At 47.1% G+C, this 12,648-nt stretch overlaps 1 protein-coding gene across 4 annotated transcripts; it reads right to left on the bottom strand.

Moving 5' to 3' along the window:
• Window positions 1-2,986: 2,986 nt before the first annotated feature.
• CMTR2 (cap methyltransferase 2) lies at window positions 2,987-9,815 on the bottom strand. Of its 4 annotated transcripts, none has more exons than XM_051801856.1 (2): window positions 9,230-9,815; window positions 2,987-6,616 (listed from the first exon to the last, which is right to left on the bottom strand). In XM_051801856.1, the coding sequence occupies exon 2, from the start codon at window positions 6,595-6,597 to the stop codon at window positions 4,303-4,305; it is 2,295 nt and encodes a 764-aa protein (XP_051657816.1). In that variant the 5' UTR covers window positions 6,598-6,616; window positions 9,230-9,815; the 3' UTR covers window positions 2,987-4,302. The 4 variants fall into 4 exon arrangements, with proteins under 4 accessions (XP_051657816.1, XP_051657814.1, XP_051657813.1 ...); XM_051801854.1 differs by lacking the exon at window positions 9,230-9,815 and adding an exon at window positions 8,880-8,924; XM_051801853.1 differs by lacking the exon at window positions 9,230-9,815 and adding an exon at window positions 8,725-8,834.
• Between the last annotated feature and the right edge of the window lie 2,833 nt (window positions 9,816-12,648).

The following is a 12,648-nucleotide window of genomic DNA, read 5'->3' as shown; positions in this document are numbered from 1 at the left end:
CAGTCAGAGTTTGGCCACAAGTTTTCTCAACAGAGCAATGATACAGCTGGGAATTGAAAGCTGGACAATATCCAGAGCTTTGAACAGGTTTCCAAGTCTGAAAACAGTATTTAAGTACAGAAGTTTCACAAAGCTAGTCACATAATTAAGAGCCAAACCACTTATATGAATATAAATTTATGGGCGAATACTACCCTGTTTCATAATGGAAACAAAGTTAATTTGGGTTTTATTCAGTGCCAGTGCTATTAACTGTGCATCTTAGGCATAATTGAACTTCTCCATAACTCTAAATTTCATTAACACCCTGAAATCAATTACTTTTTGATTTATAGTTAAGGCCATAGTGCTGACAGTTATTAAACACCAGCTTACCCTGGCGTTTCCACACAAAGTGCAAGCTCACCCTAGGTGGGGAGCAGCCTCTCCAGTGTTCCCAAAGTGCAGAGGGAAGTTTTTGAAGTAGCTCTCCCTTCACTCCCAATACATTAGGTGGATCCAGGTCCCTTCCAGCTGCTGCTAACACTCAGTGTTCTAAGAGATGCAGAGCTGCTACATGGTTTTCAGGTGCAACGACAAGCCTCCGTCACCATTCCCGTCAGCCAGGACTCCTAAGTGCACTAATCCCAAGCAGATCCTGTGCTACTGATCTACTCCATGCAGGGCTCTTCACGCTGCCCACACAGCTGGCAGCGTGGCTGGCTCCAGCTGCAGGGCTGGGCACCATCAGCACTGCTGCAGGAGTGAAGGCAGGGAGCTGCTCCGAGGGCTCCCGTGGCTCTGACGTCCCCACACTCCTCCACCGAACACTCGCCTGTCAGAGCACATCATTATCTGAGGGGACGTGTAGCTCCTCAGCAGCCACTTTGGAGGTGGGTTTAATTGTGACCCCACGACAGATTTCATTACATTTCAACTCAACTGGTGTCGAGTTGTGCTCTGTCATCCACCCGGGGCAGTCAATTGATTATGAAGCAAGTATTTACTCACCTTCTCACTCGAGAGACTTAAATTAAGGCACTTCACCACAGCCCCTTCATTTCTTAGTCGTAATTGAGGTTTCATTACCAACTAGCTACAGGGTCATTGTTTTGAGGCACAGGTAGCTGACAGCTCAGGACCTGGGGGTACCTCGGCATGAGCTTCCACTTGTATCAGGCAGCATTTGCCCATTCATCTCTCTGATACGCAGATAATGATCTCTGGCTTCAGCAACAAATCAGTTTTGAATATTGATTCACTTTCACCCTGCTATCCCCCAATCTAAACAAATCAATTCGCCCACAAGTGACAGGCACTTCTCCCTGCTATCCCCTAATTTAGATAAATCAATTCTCTAACAAGCGAGCCGTCCTCATTCAGTGGAGCACCATAAAGATGCACTTCAGTAAATGCTTTCAGGTTTCCCAGGGAGGAAAAAATATTGTTTTAATAAAGCATTTCATATTATTGTTTTAATAAAAGGAGCCACTAACTGCGGTGCACTAGTGTGAGTTGTATTACAGGTAAAATTCCACCTCCTCGGTCTCGATGGGGTACACTGAGGACCTGACACAACACAGAAAAAGGGAATTTGTTAAATAGCTGTTCAGCCAGGGAGAGAGCAAATTTGCTTTGGGCTCAGTGCTTTGGCTTTGCTTTCAACACCAGCAATTTAAACTCAAAAACTGGCAGGCATGCTAGCATATTAAGTTCTATCAAAATTCAAATAAGATACATAATCTAAATAATGTAGTGTATAAATTGACTTTAAGGCCTGAAGAAGCCACATATGCAGCTTTTAAGGTCTGTAGCAGCAAAATAAAGACATCCACATTTTCCCTTTCCTTTCTAATCTGCCATTTCATATGTCTTTAGGCACTGTTTTTATACTGTTATACTGGGAATGCAAATATTTCATAGAACTGTTTATAAGCCTGAATACAATTCTAAGCATTTACATTTCCCTATAATTCAGTAAAAGCACATTAAACAATATTTCCACCAAAATCAACCTGACAATCCCCCTAACAGGCTCTTCCATCCCTGCCTCCTATTTCAAGGACACTTCCAAAGCCCTCATGTCCCCTGAAGTACATTTTGACACTAACAGCCAATGCTGACAGTCTGGAGCTTCACTAAAACCAAGTGAGGCAACACTGTCCTGCAGTTCAGCATCCATTCAACTCCTCTTCTTGTTTCAACATTTTCCCAACAAACACCTACCAGCTGTAAGGAAAGGAAGGTATGGGAACAGCATCCATTTCCTGTGTTGTCTCACACCTCCAGGACACAGAATGATCTTCCCCAGCTCTCTAGTTTGGTGCTCGCTCTCAAAGAGAAAGGCAATGAGAAAAACATATTAGCATTAATAATTGCAATTAAAGTTAGTTAGCAAGCAGGTCTCCAGACAAAGCAGGACAGCCAACCCAAGGAATCCCTGGCAGTGCAGCAGAGCCAGCCTTGAGGAATAAGGCACACAGCTTTTTCTTAATCATACCACTCAGTGAAGGCAAGCAATTAGGATGAAAACATTTGGATAAGGATTAATAATAGACTTTGCAGACAAAAGCACAGTGTTTGACAGGCTTGTCCTACCAAAGCAGCTGTCATAGCCGGGAGAAAATGAAGATCCTGAAGACAAAATCCTTGCTGTTAAAAGTAGGTTACAGCAGCCACACCGAGGGACTGCAAGGCTCAGTGACAAGGCCAAGGGAACTGTGGTCAGGCCTCCTACGCTGCTTTGACCATGTCTGCAGCTGGAATATCTCTGAGCTGTTGAACTGCAAAGGTAAAGACAGTGAGAACCAAAGACCACCCCTGCTGAGCAGGCTGCTCCCCTGCCCCAGCACCCCTCACTCATTAAGGGTGGATCTAAGTGGCAAGATGAGGAAAACCTGGCTCAAAAAAAAAAAAAAAGGGAATATTAAACCTCCCCAGACTTCCCCCTACTGCACTTCATTGTTTTGTTCCATGTTTGGTAAAGCAACACGTAAACAGCAACACTGAAAACTTAAAATAAAAGACTTTATTTTCTCCAAATAACATTTATTTTCCTTTCTTTTTTTAAAAAAAAAGGTCTTTTAACACTTTGACCATTTGCAGACAAAACAAAAATATGCAACAGCCACGTAAATCAACATCCTTTCTTCTACTTAAAAAAAAAAATATGCATCCTTCAAACCAAAAGCACACATGGATTAGTTACAATCCAAAAGTTTCACGACTGTACAACCCCGAGAGTTCCCACACGTGCAAACATGAACACCCACGTGTACTAGAAAGGCAGCACACAACTGGTGAACTGTTTGTTCAGGTGGTTACGCCTCAAAGTCTTTGTTTTAAAGATTTTTAGCAAGGAAAGTCTGGCAAATCCCATCAACCACATGTTATATGAGCCTCTCCTGGCTGGTGGAAAAGTTTCCTGCATTTAAATGTCTCCTAAAGGTTCCACTTGTTATAAGTGGTAAGTGTCTACAGCCACTGGCTAATTCTTTTAGCAAATTTCATTCTTAGGACTTGAGCTCAGCTTTGGACCCATAAGGAGTCACAAGAGAGGGCTCGATGGCAATTCAAATTATTGCCTGAAGAGCAGGCAATGAACAGCCAGAGGCTGAGAGCTTCTCTGGCATAAACAGCTCCATTTGATCCTTCTGTCAAGTGACTGAAGTGCACAAAGAACTGGAACTAAGGATATCAGCATGGCATTGACAAAACAGTTGCGGGAATGAGATGGAGAAACCATTAAAATTTCCCTTGCCAAAGTCTGATAATCTCAGTTCTCAGTTGCTGAAGTGCTAAAAAAGAGGCTGATACTCAAAGGCTACAAGGTGAAATTCAGAAGCTCTTGTTTAAAAATGAGAAACAGGGACAAGTACTGATAAAACACCATAATTCCATACTACCCAGAATGGTAAGGGAGGTTACACAGGACTTCCCCCACTTCATCATTAAGAATTAAACCAGCTGTAAATGAAAGGGATGTCAAAAGACAGTTTTTAGGGATGGTAACAGGAGGCTCTGAGGCTCCAGCTCACTGGTCAGCCCTTGCTTTCACTGATTCAAGGACTCCATGTTATCCTGCATCCTAAAGCACCCAGCTCAGTGGCCAGAAATCAAGGTCTGGTTTTCCTTTCTCCTACTTTCCACATGGACAATATAGTGCAAGTGGGACTGATAGTTCAAAACATCTTCCCAGCACTCCCAATGTCACACCAAGGTTTTACAGTAACACTGCCTTCCCATTAACAACGTTTTTAACACCTTCTGCCTGCCTGTGAAACCAGGTCTAGCAGCAGCAACCCGCCCAGTTCTGGAATGACTTCAAAGTGAAATGTTCCCAGTCATTTGCTGCTGCTGAGCTTGCACAATCAGGTGGAGCTGTCTCTTTGCGATGGCCGTGTTTAAATCCCACAGGAACTCCAACAGCTTGCCCTGGAGGAGAACCTCCATGGGCACGAACTGCAGGACCTGCTGGGGGGAGTCTGTGTCCAGTAAAGAGCTCATCAGGGTATTCAGCTGCTGCAGATATTGGAGAACCGGAGCGGGGAGGCCCCGGTACCCAACACACAGCAGGGCGGCGCCGGGTCTCAGGGGCTCCCGCGAGGTGGGACACGCGAATGTGACTCCTCTGAAACAGCAGTGCAGGATGAACACCAGCCCGGCCGTGAAGCGCGTCAGGCAGGAGAGGAGAGGCAAAACCAACGCGTCTCCCGTCGTAAGCTGGCTCAGGGAACGCAGAACACACTCCAGAAGCTGCTGCTGGTACTTGGGTTCTCCGTCATAAAGCGAGGAGAGGCTGAAAGTCAGCAGCGTGGCCGAGTCCACGGGCTTTACCTCCATCCTGGGCCGGCTCTCTGTACCACAGAGGGAGGGAAAGCCCACCACAAGGCACTTGAATTGGTCACTACAGCTTTCATTTAGGGCGTCCTGATGACACCTGGAAAGATCAGACACTTTCGCCAGTATCAGCTCCCCGGGAAGAACTTCACAGGAGTGACAAGGCTGCAGCACTGCTCTGCTCTTCAGCTTCCCCCCACCCACCTTCTTCACAGCTTCACTGAGACTTTCCAAGACTTGACCATCACAAAACGGGGAACATTTTACCACTGGTAGTCTTTTTCCTTCCAAAATGTACCACAAGCTACATTCGAGGTTAGAAGGTGATCCTTCCAGGATGCACATGTTCCCAGCATTATTTGAACTATGTTCTTCAGCCAAGTGATTAAAATAGCCCTTTGCCACTTTATCATTCCAGGTCAAGGTTTCCATCATCTTCCTTTCATTGTATGTACTAAAATATTTGTTTCTTTGCCCAAACCACTTTGCATTCATGCTGCAACCAGCCTGAGATTTCTTGACAAGCCAGTTTTTTCTGGCAATGGGTTTCATACAAAACCTTTGCATGAAGAACTGTGCTGCACAGTCTCTTAACTCGTTCAGTTTGATCTGCTCTGCTTCTTCCATGCGCTCAAAGAGACGGATGTTCTCAGAGATAGTCTCTACCTGGCACTTGTGGAAGAACATGCAACACTCTTCATGTGTTTTAAGGAAAGATTCCGGTAGTGCATGCTGGGGAAAAAGGGCTTTGTTGACCACTTCTGTTCCAAAGTTCTGTGTCATTTTAGGAAGCAGCAGATGGAGGCTCTCCCTGCCCAAATAACGCAGACAAACCACATAGGCCTCTGAGTTTCCAGCTTTGCTAGTGGCTGGCTTAAAGACATGGACCTCCTCGAAAGAGCAGTTTAGCAGAAAGAGCAGGTTGACAGAACAGTGTTCAAATAGGGTGAACATCTTCAGAACGAAGGATCCTCCAGTGCCCAGGATCATCAGAGCAGTGACTGTTTCACAGTACAGAAGGGGTGAGACCAGAGCTTCCTGCTCACCCGGATTTCCCTGGCAATCAAAGCTGCCATCAGCAGTCACCAAGTGAACTGTGGTCATGCTGCTCACAAAGTTCTGCAGTCCTGACAGATGTCTTAATGTCATCACATCCCCAGTGTTATCTGGGCCAAAGTACCACCAAGGCAACGTATTTGCTATCAGACGGTCGTCCATGATCATCATAAGGGTGTCATTGGCTTCATGGTACGGGTTTAGAGTATTAGCTACCCAATTCCAGTGGCAAGGGACATGGTGGGACTTCAAGTAGTGATTGAGACTGGCTATGAAAGCTCCAGGTGCTTCACAGAGGTGGACAGAATTCAGTTCTCCCTCCTGGAGAGCTTCTTCTGGGAGAAGAAGAAAAGTGCACAGGATCTCATGAAATTTGCACCACGCCTGGGTACACAGCTCAGCATTCACAGACTTCCTCACGTGAGATATTATTTTCCCTGCTTTATTGGTAAAGGAGGTGTGCCGATGCCAGTCCTCCAGGTTCTTATCACTCAGCTGGTTCTTCACTTCATTCATTGAGTCCTTCAGAGCCAGGAGCGAGTGAAATTCCTTGTGATCACATGTAAAAACATTGCTGGCATCTGGCAGCTTCCATTCATTATTCACTGGCTCAGTGTAAGTAAACTTCTTTGCAAAGAGCTTCTCAATTTCAGAAAGAACTTCAGGACTGAACTTTTCAAGGTTTGTCTTCTGGTCAACATAAGGCTGCTTACATTTGTCCATTCTTGGATGGATTCACAACCTGGAAAACAGCAGGGGAGAAGAAATTCCAATCATACAGGTTATAGAAATAGGCAAAGTTTTTCATAAAAAATAAAAATGTCTCCTGCTTAACCTCAGTATTCCAGAATGGGAGAGAAATGCTCCACAGAATCATGCACCAATGAGGAAAAGAAATGAGGGCTACCCTGAATAAGGCCATTTGGAACTCAGGAGGTTCACCAGTTCAGTTGCCCTTCTTGCTATTTAAACAGCAAGGGAAGAAGAGTTTGCTGGTGCTTTGGCCCTTCACTGACTCCACTGTGTGTTCACTGTGTGGGTCTAAACACTTACATACAAACACCTCTCTCAGTCACAAAAGAGAACACACCACAAGCTCTACAAATTAAACAAGTGGCCCAGAAATCTTTTAATCTGTTCATGGCAGTATTTATCTGAGAGGTCAAAGTATGGAAGGTGGGGAGCCACAAGGAAAGGCTCCCTTTGAAAGGGAGCACGGCTGCTGCTCTCCCAGTTCCCCAACAGGGAATAACCCTCCCATCTCTTCCACCAGACCCCGTGTGATGCTGGGAAAGCCCTCACTGGCACCCTCCAGCACAGTCCCTCAGCTGAAGAGGCCCTGGGGGGAGGTGGGACACCAGCCTGTGAGCAAAGCCCCTTTTTTTGTGCTCAGCATCACAGCTCTCTGCCAGGCCCCTGCAAACCCTTATGCCTCCTTTTTCTGACTGAAAAAACTGTGATAAATCCGAAGTGAGAGGAGAGCTGTTTGCAGCTGTGGTCAATGTGAACATGTGCTTGATGTTGAAGAAGAAAGTAGTGCCAAGTGTTGTGCTGCGAGTGGATAAAAGCAGACGAACACAAGCACACTCTGCACAGAGCCAACGAGGCTGCTGCCATCTGCTCCAGCGCCCAGCACAAAGCACACACGGCACAAGTGACAGTCACTAACCAGAAACCAGCCAGCCAGCAATTTATTCCAAACTAAAATGTTCATTTAAGCAAAATAATTTTATCAAAATTACCACCAGAGACAGGAAATCTCTCTGCGTATCATTTCAACCACCCCCTTCCCTTCAAAAGCAAAATATAATCATCTTAACGTGTTATGAAATAGCTGGGTGAGAAAAACTACTGGATTAAAATTGAAAGAGTTGAGAAACTTTGGAAGCAAACAGCACAAAGAATGGCCAACCTCAACACTTCGCTCTTCCCCTCGAACCCACGTGGCATCTCAGGCCATGGCCATGGCCGTCTCCCCTCATCACCATCAGCCCTCTGGAGAGAGACACGTGGTCACACACACAGCTGAGGTTTTCTCTCTTCGAGGCCTTTCAATGAGCAGGTTTAGTTTCACTGTCCTTTGCACAAATGTACTCTGGCTTCAATCTCATCCTTTCTCACAGCATGTGCTGGAGAGGAGAGGGAAACTCAGGGAAACACAGAGACTCCTGTGTCCTGGGCTAGTTTCCCTTCATTTTAAACACCAACTATGAGGCTTTTAATTACAGCTCACCCCAGGAAATCAGAGAAAAGGCTTGGGTTGGAGGGGACCTTAGAGGTTATCTCATTCCAACCCCCTGCCATGAGCAGGGACACCTTCCACTACACCAGGTCACTCCGACCTGACCTTGAACACTTCCAGGGATGGGGCAGCCACAGCTTCTCTGGGCAACCTGTGCCAGGGCCTCACCACCCTCACAGGGAAGGATTTCTTCCTAACATATGATCTACATCTCTCCTCTTTAAAAGCTTTCCCCCCTGCCCGTGTAAAAAGTCACTCTCCCTCCTTACTGTAAACCTTTAAGCACTGGAAGGGGCTCTACGGTCTCTCCAGAGCCCCCTCCAGGCTGAACCACCCCAGCTCCCTCAGCCTGTCCCAGAGCTGCTCCAGCCACAGCACCAACAAGCTCATCCCTAAATCCCTAACCAGGCTGTGCCAGCGCATGACAAAAACAATCCTGCTTTTCCATCATCATTTCCAGCTCCCCCTCACACACACACACACACACACACACACACACACACACACACACACACACACACACACACACACACACACACACACACACACACACACACTCCCCGCCCCCGACCGGCGCTGTGCTCTGCGCTCCCCGCACGGCTCCTCACCCATCCCCGCGCTCGGCCGCGGCCCGGCCCGGCCGCCCGTCCCTCCGCCCCGGCCGCTCGTAGCGCCGCGCCCGCCCCAGGCGCCTCCCCGCGCCGCCCGCTCGCTACGCGAGGCCGCGGCTGCAGCGCGGCCCCGGAGCCGCCCCGGCTCTTACCCACAGGCCCGGCCCGGCCCGGCCCCTCGCCCGGCCCCGCCGCCCGCACCTCCCTCCCTCCCTCCCGCTGCTCGGGGCCGCCGCGGGCACCGCCCCGGCCCGGGCGGTGAGGGCTGTGCTGCCGGGGCCTCGCCATGAGCGCGGGGGAAGGCTCGGGGCGCTGCGGGCGGAGGGTGAGGGCGGCCCCGGGCAGGGCAGGAGGCAGCGCGGAGGTGGAGGCCGTTTCCTTCTCAGGAGCTAAAGAGGGGCTGCTTCGTCGGGGAAAGGGGGAGCGGAGGAGCCGCCTCCCCGCAGTGGGGCAGCCCCGCAGGACGGGGAGCGCTGCCAGGAGTTATTCCCCCAGCACTTACCGGGTGGCTCGGGGAGAAGGCGGGAGGGAAGCGGGGTTGGGATGTGCTGGGCAGGGAGGGCCGGGGCTCAGCGCCCTGGGGGTTCAGGCCCTGCAGGGCTGTCCGGGGAGCAGAGCCTGAACCAAACTCCTTCCTTCATCTCCCAGCCCTGCAGAGGCCCGGGCTCAGCACACCCTGGGTCTGCAGCCCGGCCTGCGCCTCCAGAGCCGGCAGTGATGCTCCTCCAGAGCTCGATTGGGCCTCTGTAACCCACAAGGCAGGTACTTAAGAAGACTCTTCACATAATAACCCACTTTAGTGCCCCTTCTAAATCCTCAGGAGACTGGTTACACCCAGCTTGGTTTAGCATGAGCCATGAGCCTTGAAATATTAACAGATCCATAATGAGCATCATCAAGCATCCATTGCAGCAACCCTGGAAACACACAGGTACTTTTTAGACAGTAAAACAGCATGTAATCTGCACACAGAGGCAGGAAGGTCAAAGCAGATTCATTATTACAGCAGACAGCAGGTGCAAGTTGCTCCCAAGACTTTAAATATTGTGGGGATTTTCCTATATGCAGGTTCAGGAACGAGGCATTGCCAGCCCGTTTGGGAACAAACAGCCAACACTGGAGCATGAGTAAGCAGAAATCCTTTGGCTTCAATGCCAGGCTTCCTGCTATTGACTTTTGCACTCTCACATACTTCTTCTTCACGAAGCTCAATTGAGCCCTAAGCCAGAAGTAGTTTTGGTACAGAAATTCAGTGCTGTGACTACAAAGAACTCCACAATTGATGATATGACTTGGGAAAATTTTGCTAAAAGCCTGGTAATTGGAAAAATTTTGCTAAAAGCCCGGTAATTGGAAAAAACCCCCCTGACATGTCCATTTTAAGGATATAATATTGTATAGGTAAGTGATCTTTTCTCCTGCTCTAGGTAATAAAAGAACTAATATATTAAAGTAAGAAATCTATAACCACACAGTGTCTCTTTTTTCTTTTAAGCTACTTGCCTATTTTCGAAAATGAAGCAATAGTACTACAAAATAGAAAGAACCATAAGTATAGAAAAAGCCCACAGGAATACAGGAAAAGGAATACAGGACTAAAACTCTTGTAATCCCTTGGAGAAAAAAAAAAGATAAGATAATGTATTTTTTAAAGCTAAAACTCTCCTATTGACCCCTAATAAGGAGTGTAACCAAAAGGTACTGGCTACCTCACCAGAAGCTTTACCTAATGAGAAGGAGTTGAGGTGCAGATGGAAGATTTCTGTGTCTGCAACACCTCTTCACCCTTTGACTGGCCTGTTTGAAAATCACTTGTAATCAATCAAGGTGTTTGGCTGTGTAAGGGTGGGAGGGAGAGCTGGGGCAAATGAATGAAAGCAGGTGAGCAGCTGGTGAGGTGGGAGTTGGGGGTGTGGTCTCTCTTTTATTGCTCAGGGCACTCGGTAATGGCATTGCTAAAATCTTATCTTTAAGCTCATGAGAATTTAAAGTTAATGAGAATGTGGTACACCTGAAACATTTGTGTCTTCTGTTTGTAGTAAAATCCTGAACAGAGCTTTCCTTTACTTTTGGCTTTCCCTCTGGTACCTGCAGTGGTGCTGTGATGTTTCAGTGACCTTCCTTTTGTTATTCCTGTGTGCTCACACACCAGGCACCAGACTTGCACTGACTTCTGTGGGCCAGGGGTAATTAAATCGTTCAGCTTAAGGGTTGATTCTTTTTAATTTCTTCTTAAACACTTAAATCACCTTGTCACGTGTTCTCGGGTTCTTAAGCATTTGGATAACGCTACCGACAGGAAAACTACTATTCAGCTCGTAGGGGAAAGTGGTGTGTAAGAAAGACTTTGACCTTTTCAGTCCTACCCTGCTAGGCTTTTACTGTAGTTTGCAGCTTTTCAGTGTCAGTCTCCTGGACTGCTGAAGATAAGGCTCTTCCAAAACAGAGGAGAGAGCAATTCGTCACTGGGCATGTGACAGTACAAGAGCCCTAGCTAAAATAAATGTGATTGAACAGCACACTTAAGAAAAATGTGATACTTTTTCTGAAATTAAACCTTTAACTCAGCTTGTGAGCTTCAGAGTCCTCCTGTGTTTTCTGAAATCTCTTCAAGGTAAAGCACAAATCTGAGTAGATGCTTCTGTCTTATGCATAACAATACCTTTTTTGGGGTTTTGTCCATGTAGGACACTGAAAATGGGAACATAGCACTTTATTCATGGATTAGTCCTGCTTTTGTGGACCTAATCTTTACCAGCTGATTGGCAGCTGATCTTTTCCCAGTCAGACCATAACCTGTGTGCACAGCTGTGGCACCAACAGCCCCAGATGGAAGCATCTGCCTTTGAGGGAATACCGGGCAGTTAAACATCTCATTAAGAACAGCATCCTCTTGTTTATGCCTCTGACTTTTTTCTTTTTCCTTGTGTAATTATACTATGTGATGGAGATGAGGAGTGTTACTGGAGCATTTGGGAGCTCTTTCAATCATACTGGATGTGCAGGAAGTCCTCTGGGAAGACTACAGTGAGCCTTGGCAGAAAATCCATAGATTCTGTAGGACATTCCATACTTCTCACCCTGCTTCTAAAGATCAGCCCCAAACCCATGTAATTTTGGGATAGCATTGGTGTGGTAGAGCAGTCAGGAGAAGGCTCTCAGTCAGGTGGGAGAAGAATCATCCACAGTGATTATGTGCATGACTGTGATTAGATTTATTGCCAATTCAGTGCCTAAACTTTGCCAGTGCAGTGTCTAAATAACAGCACTGTCATCTGTGGTGCACAATGCTGGGATGGCTGGTTGCCCTTAATGCAGCTTTGCATGACCTTGGGGACTGCTCTGTAAGGGTCATTCTTGTTCTGCTCCTGGCCTGCAGTCCAAAGTCAGACGGATCTACATTTCATTTTCCTCCCTGGAAGAATTGCAGCCACTATCTGCTACAGGGAAAGTGAGTTGGGAGACTTCAGTAAACTACATCTAATATAGACAATTAGTGAAATGATCTACGCTTGTCTAACCTTTGCTTATTTAAACAAAAAATCAGTGAGATGAAAAGGAAAACCTATAGACTTTTCAATAATGTGGCATTATTGCTCCACAAATGAGATAATGAGGAAGCATTGATCCTGTTGGAACAGCACAAATACATCCTGACAGACCGTGGCTACAAATGGTGCTATGTTCACCTACTGACCTCCAGAAAGCAGCGTTTTCCAAGGAGGGCTTTTGGAGAAATGGGAACATGGTCCTGGGGCCTGGTGAAAGGTCTGGCACCCAGTTCCACAGTGTGAAAGTATGACTGATTAGTGAGGAGAAAATCAGATCACAGAGCAGGATGAACCTTGGTCCTCTGCTGTTCTGATAGGAGTAAGTGTCCTTCCCAGGGAGAAGTCATATTCTTCCTATGGAGAAGCACAT

The sequence above is a fragment of the Manacus candei genome, unplaced genomic scaffold (genome assembly GCF_025592945.1).
Source record: "Manacus candei isolate 608988 ecotype Guabito, Panama unplaced genomic scaffold, ASM2559294v1 h1tg000053l, whole genome shotgun sequence".
In the NCBI taxonomy this organism is placed as follows: domain Eukaryota; kingdom Metazoa; phylum Chordata; class Aves; order Passeriformes; family Pipridae; genus Manacus; species Manacus candei.
The sequence above is the reverse complement of the archived record's forward strand: the minus strand, read 5'-3'. Positions and strand labels throughout refer to the sequence as shown.

Bases quoted from the DNA above. Each gene is read 5' to 3' on its own strand.
- CMTR2 (XM_051801856.1), bottom strand. From the start codon at position 6,597: ATGGACAAATGTAAGCAGCCTTATGTTGACCAGAAGACAAACCTTGAA.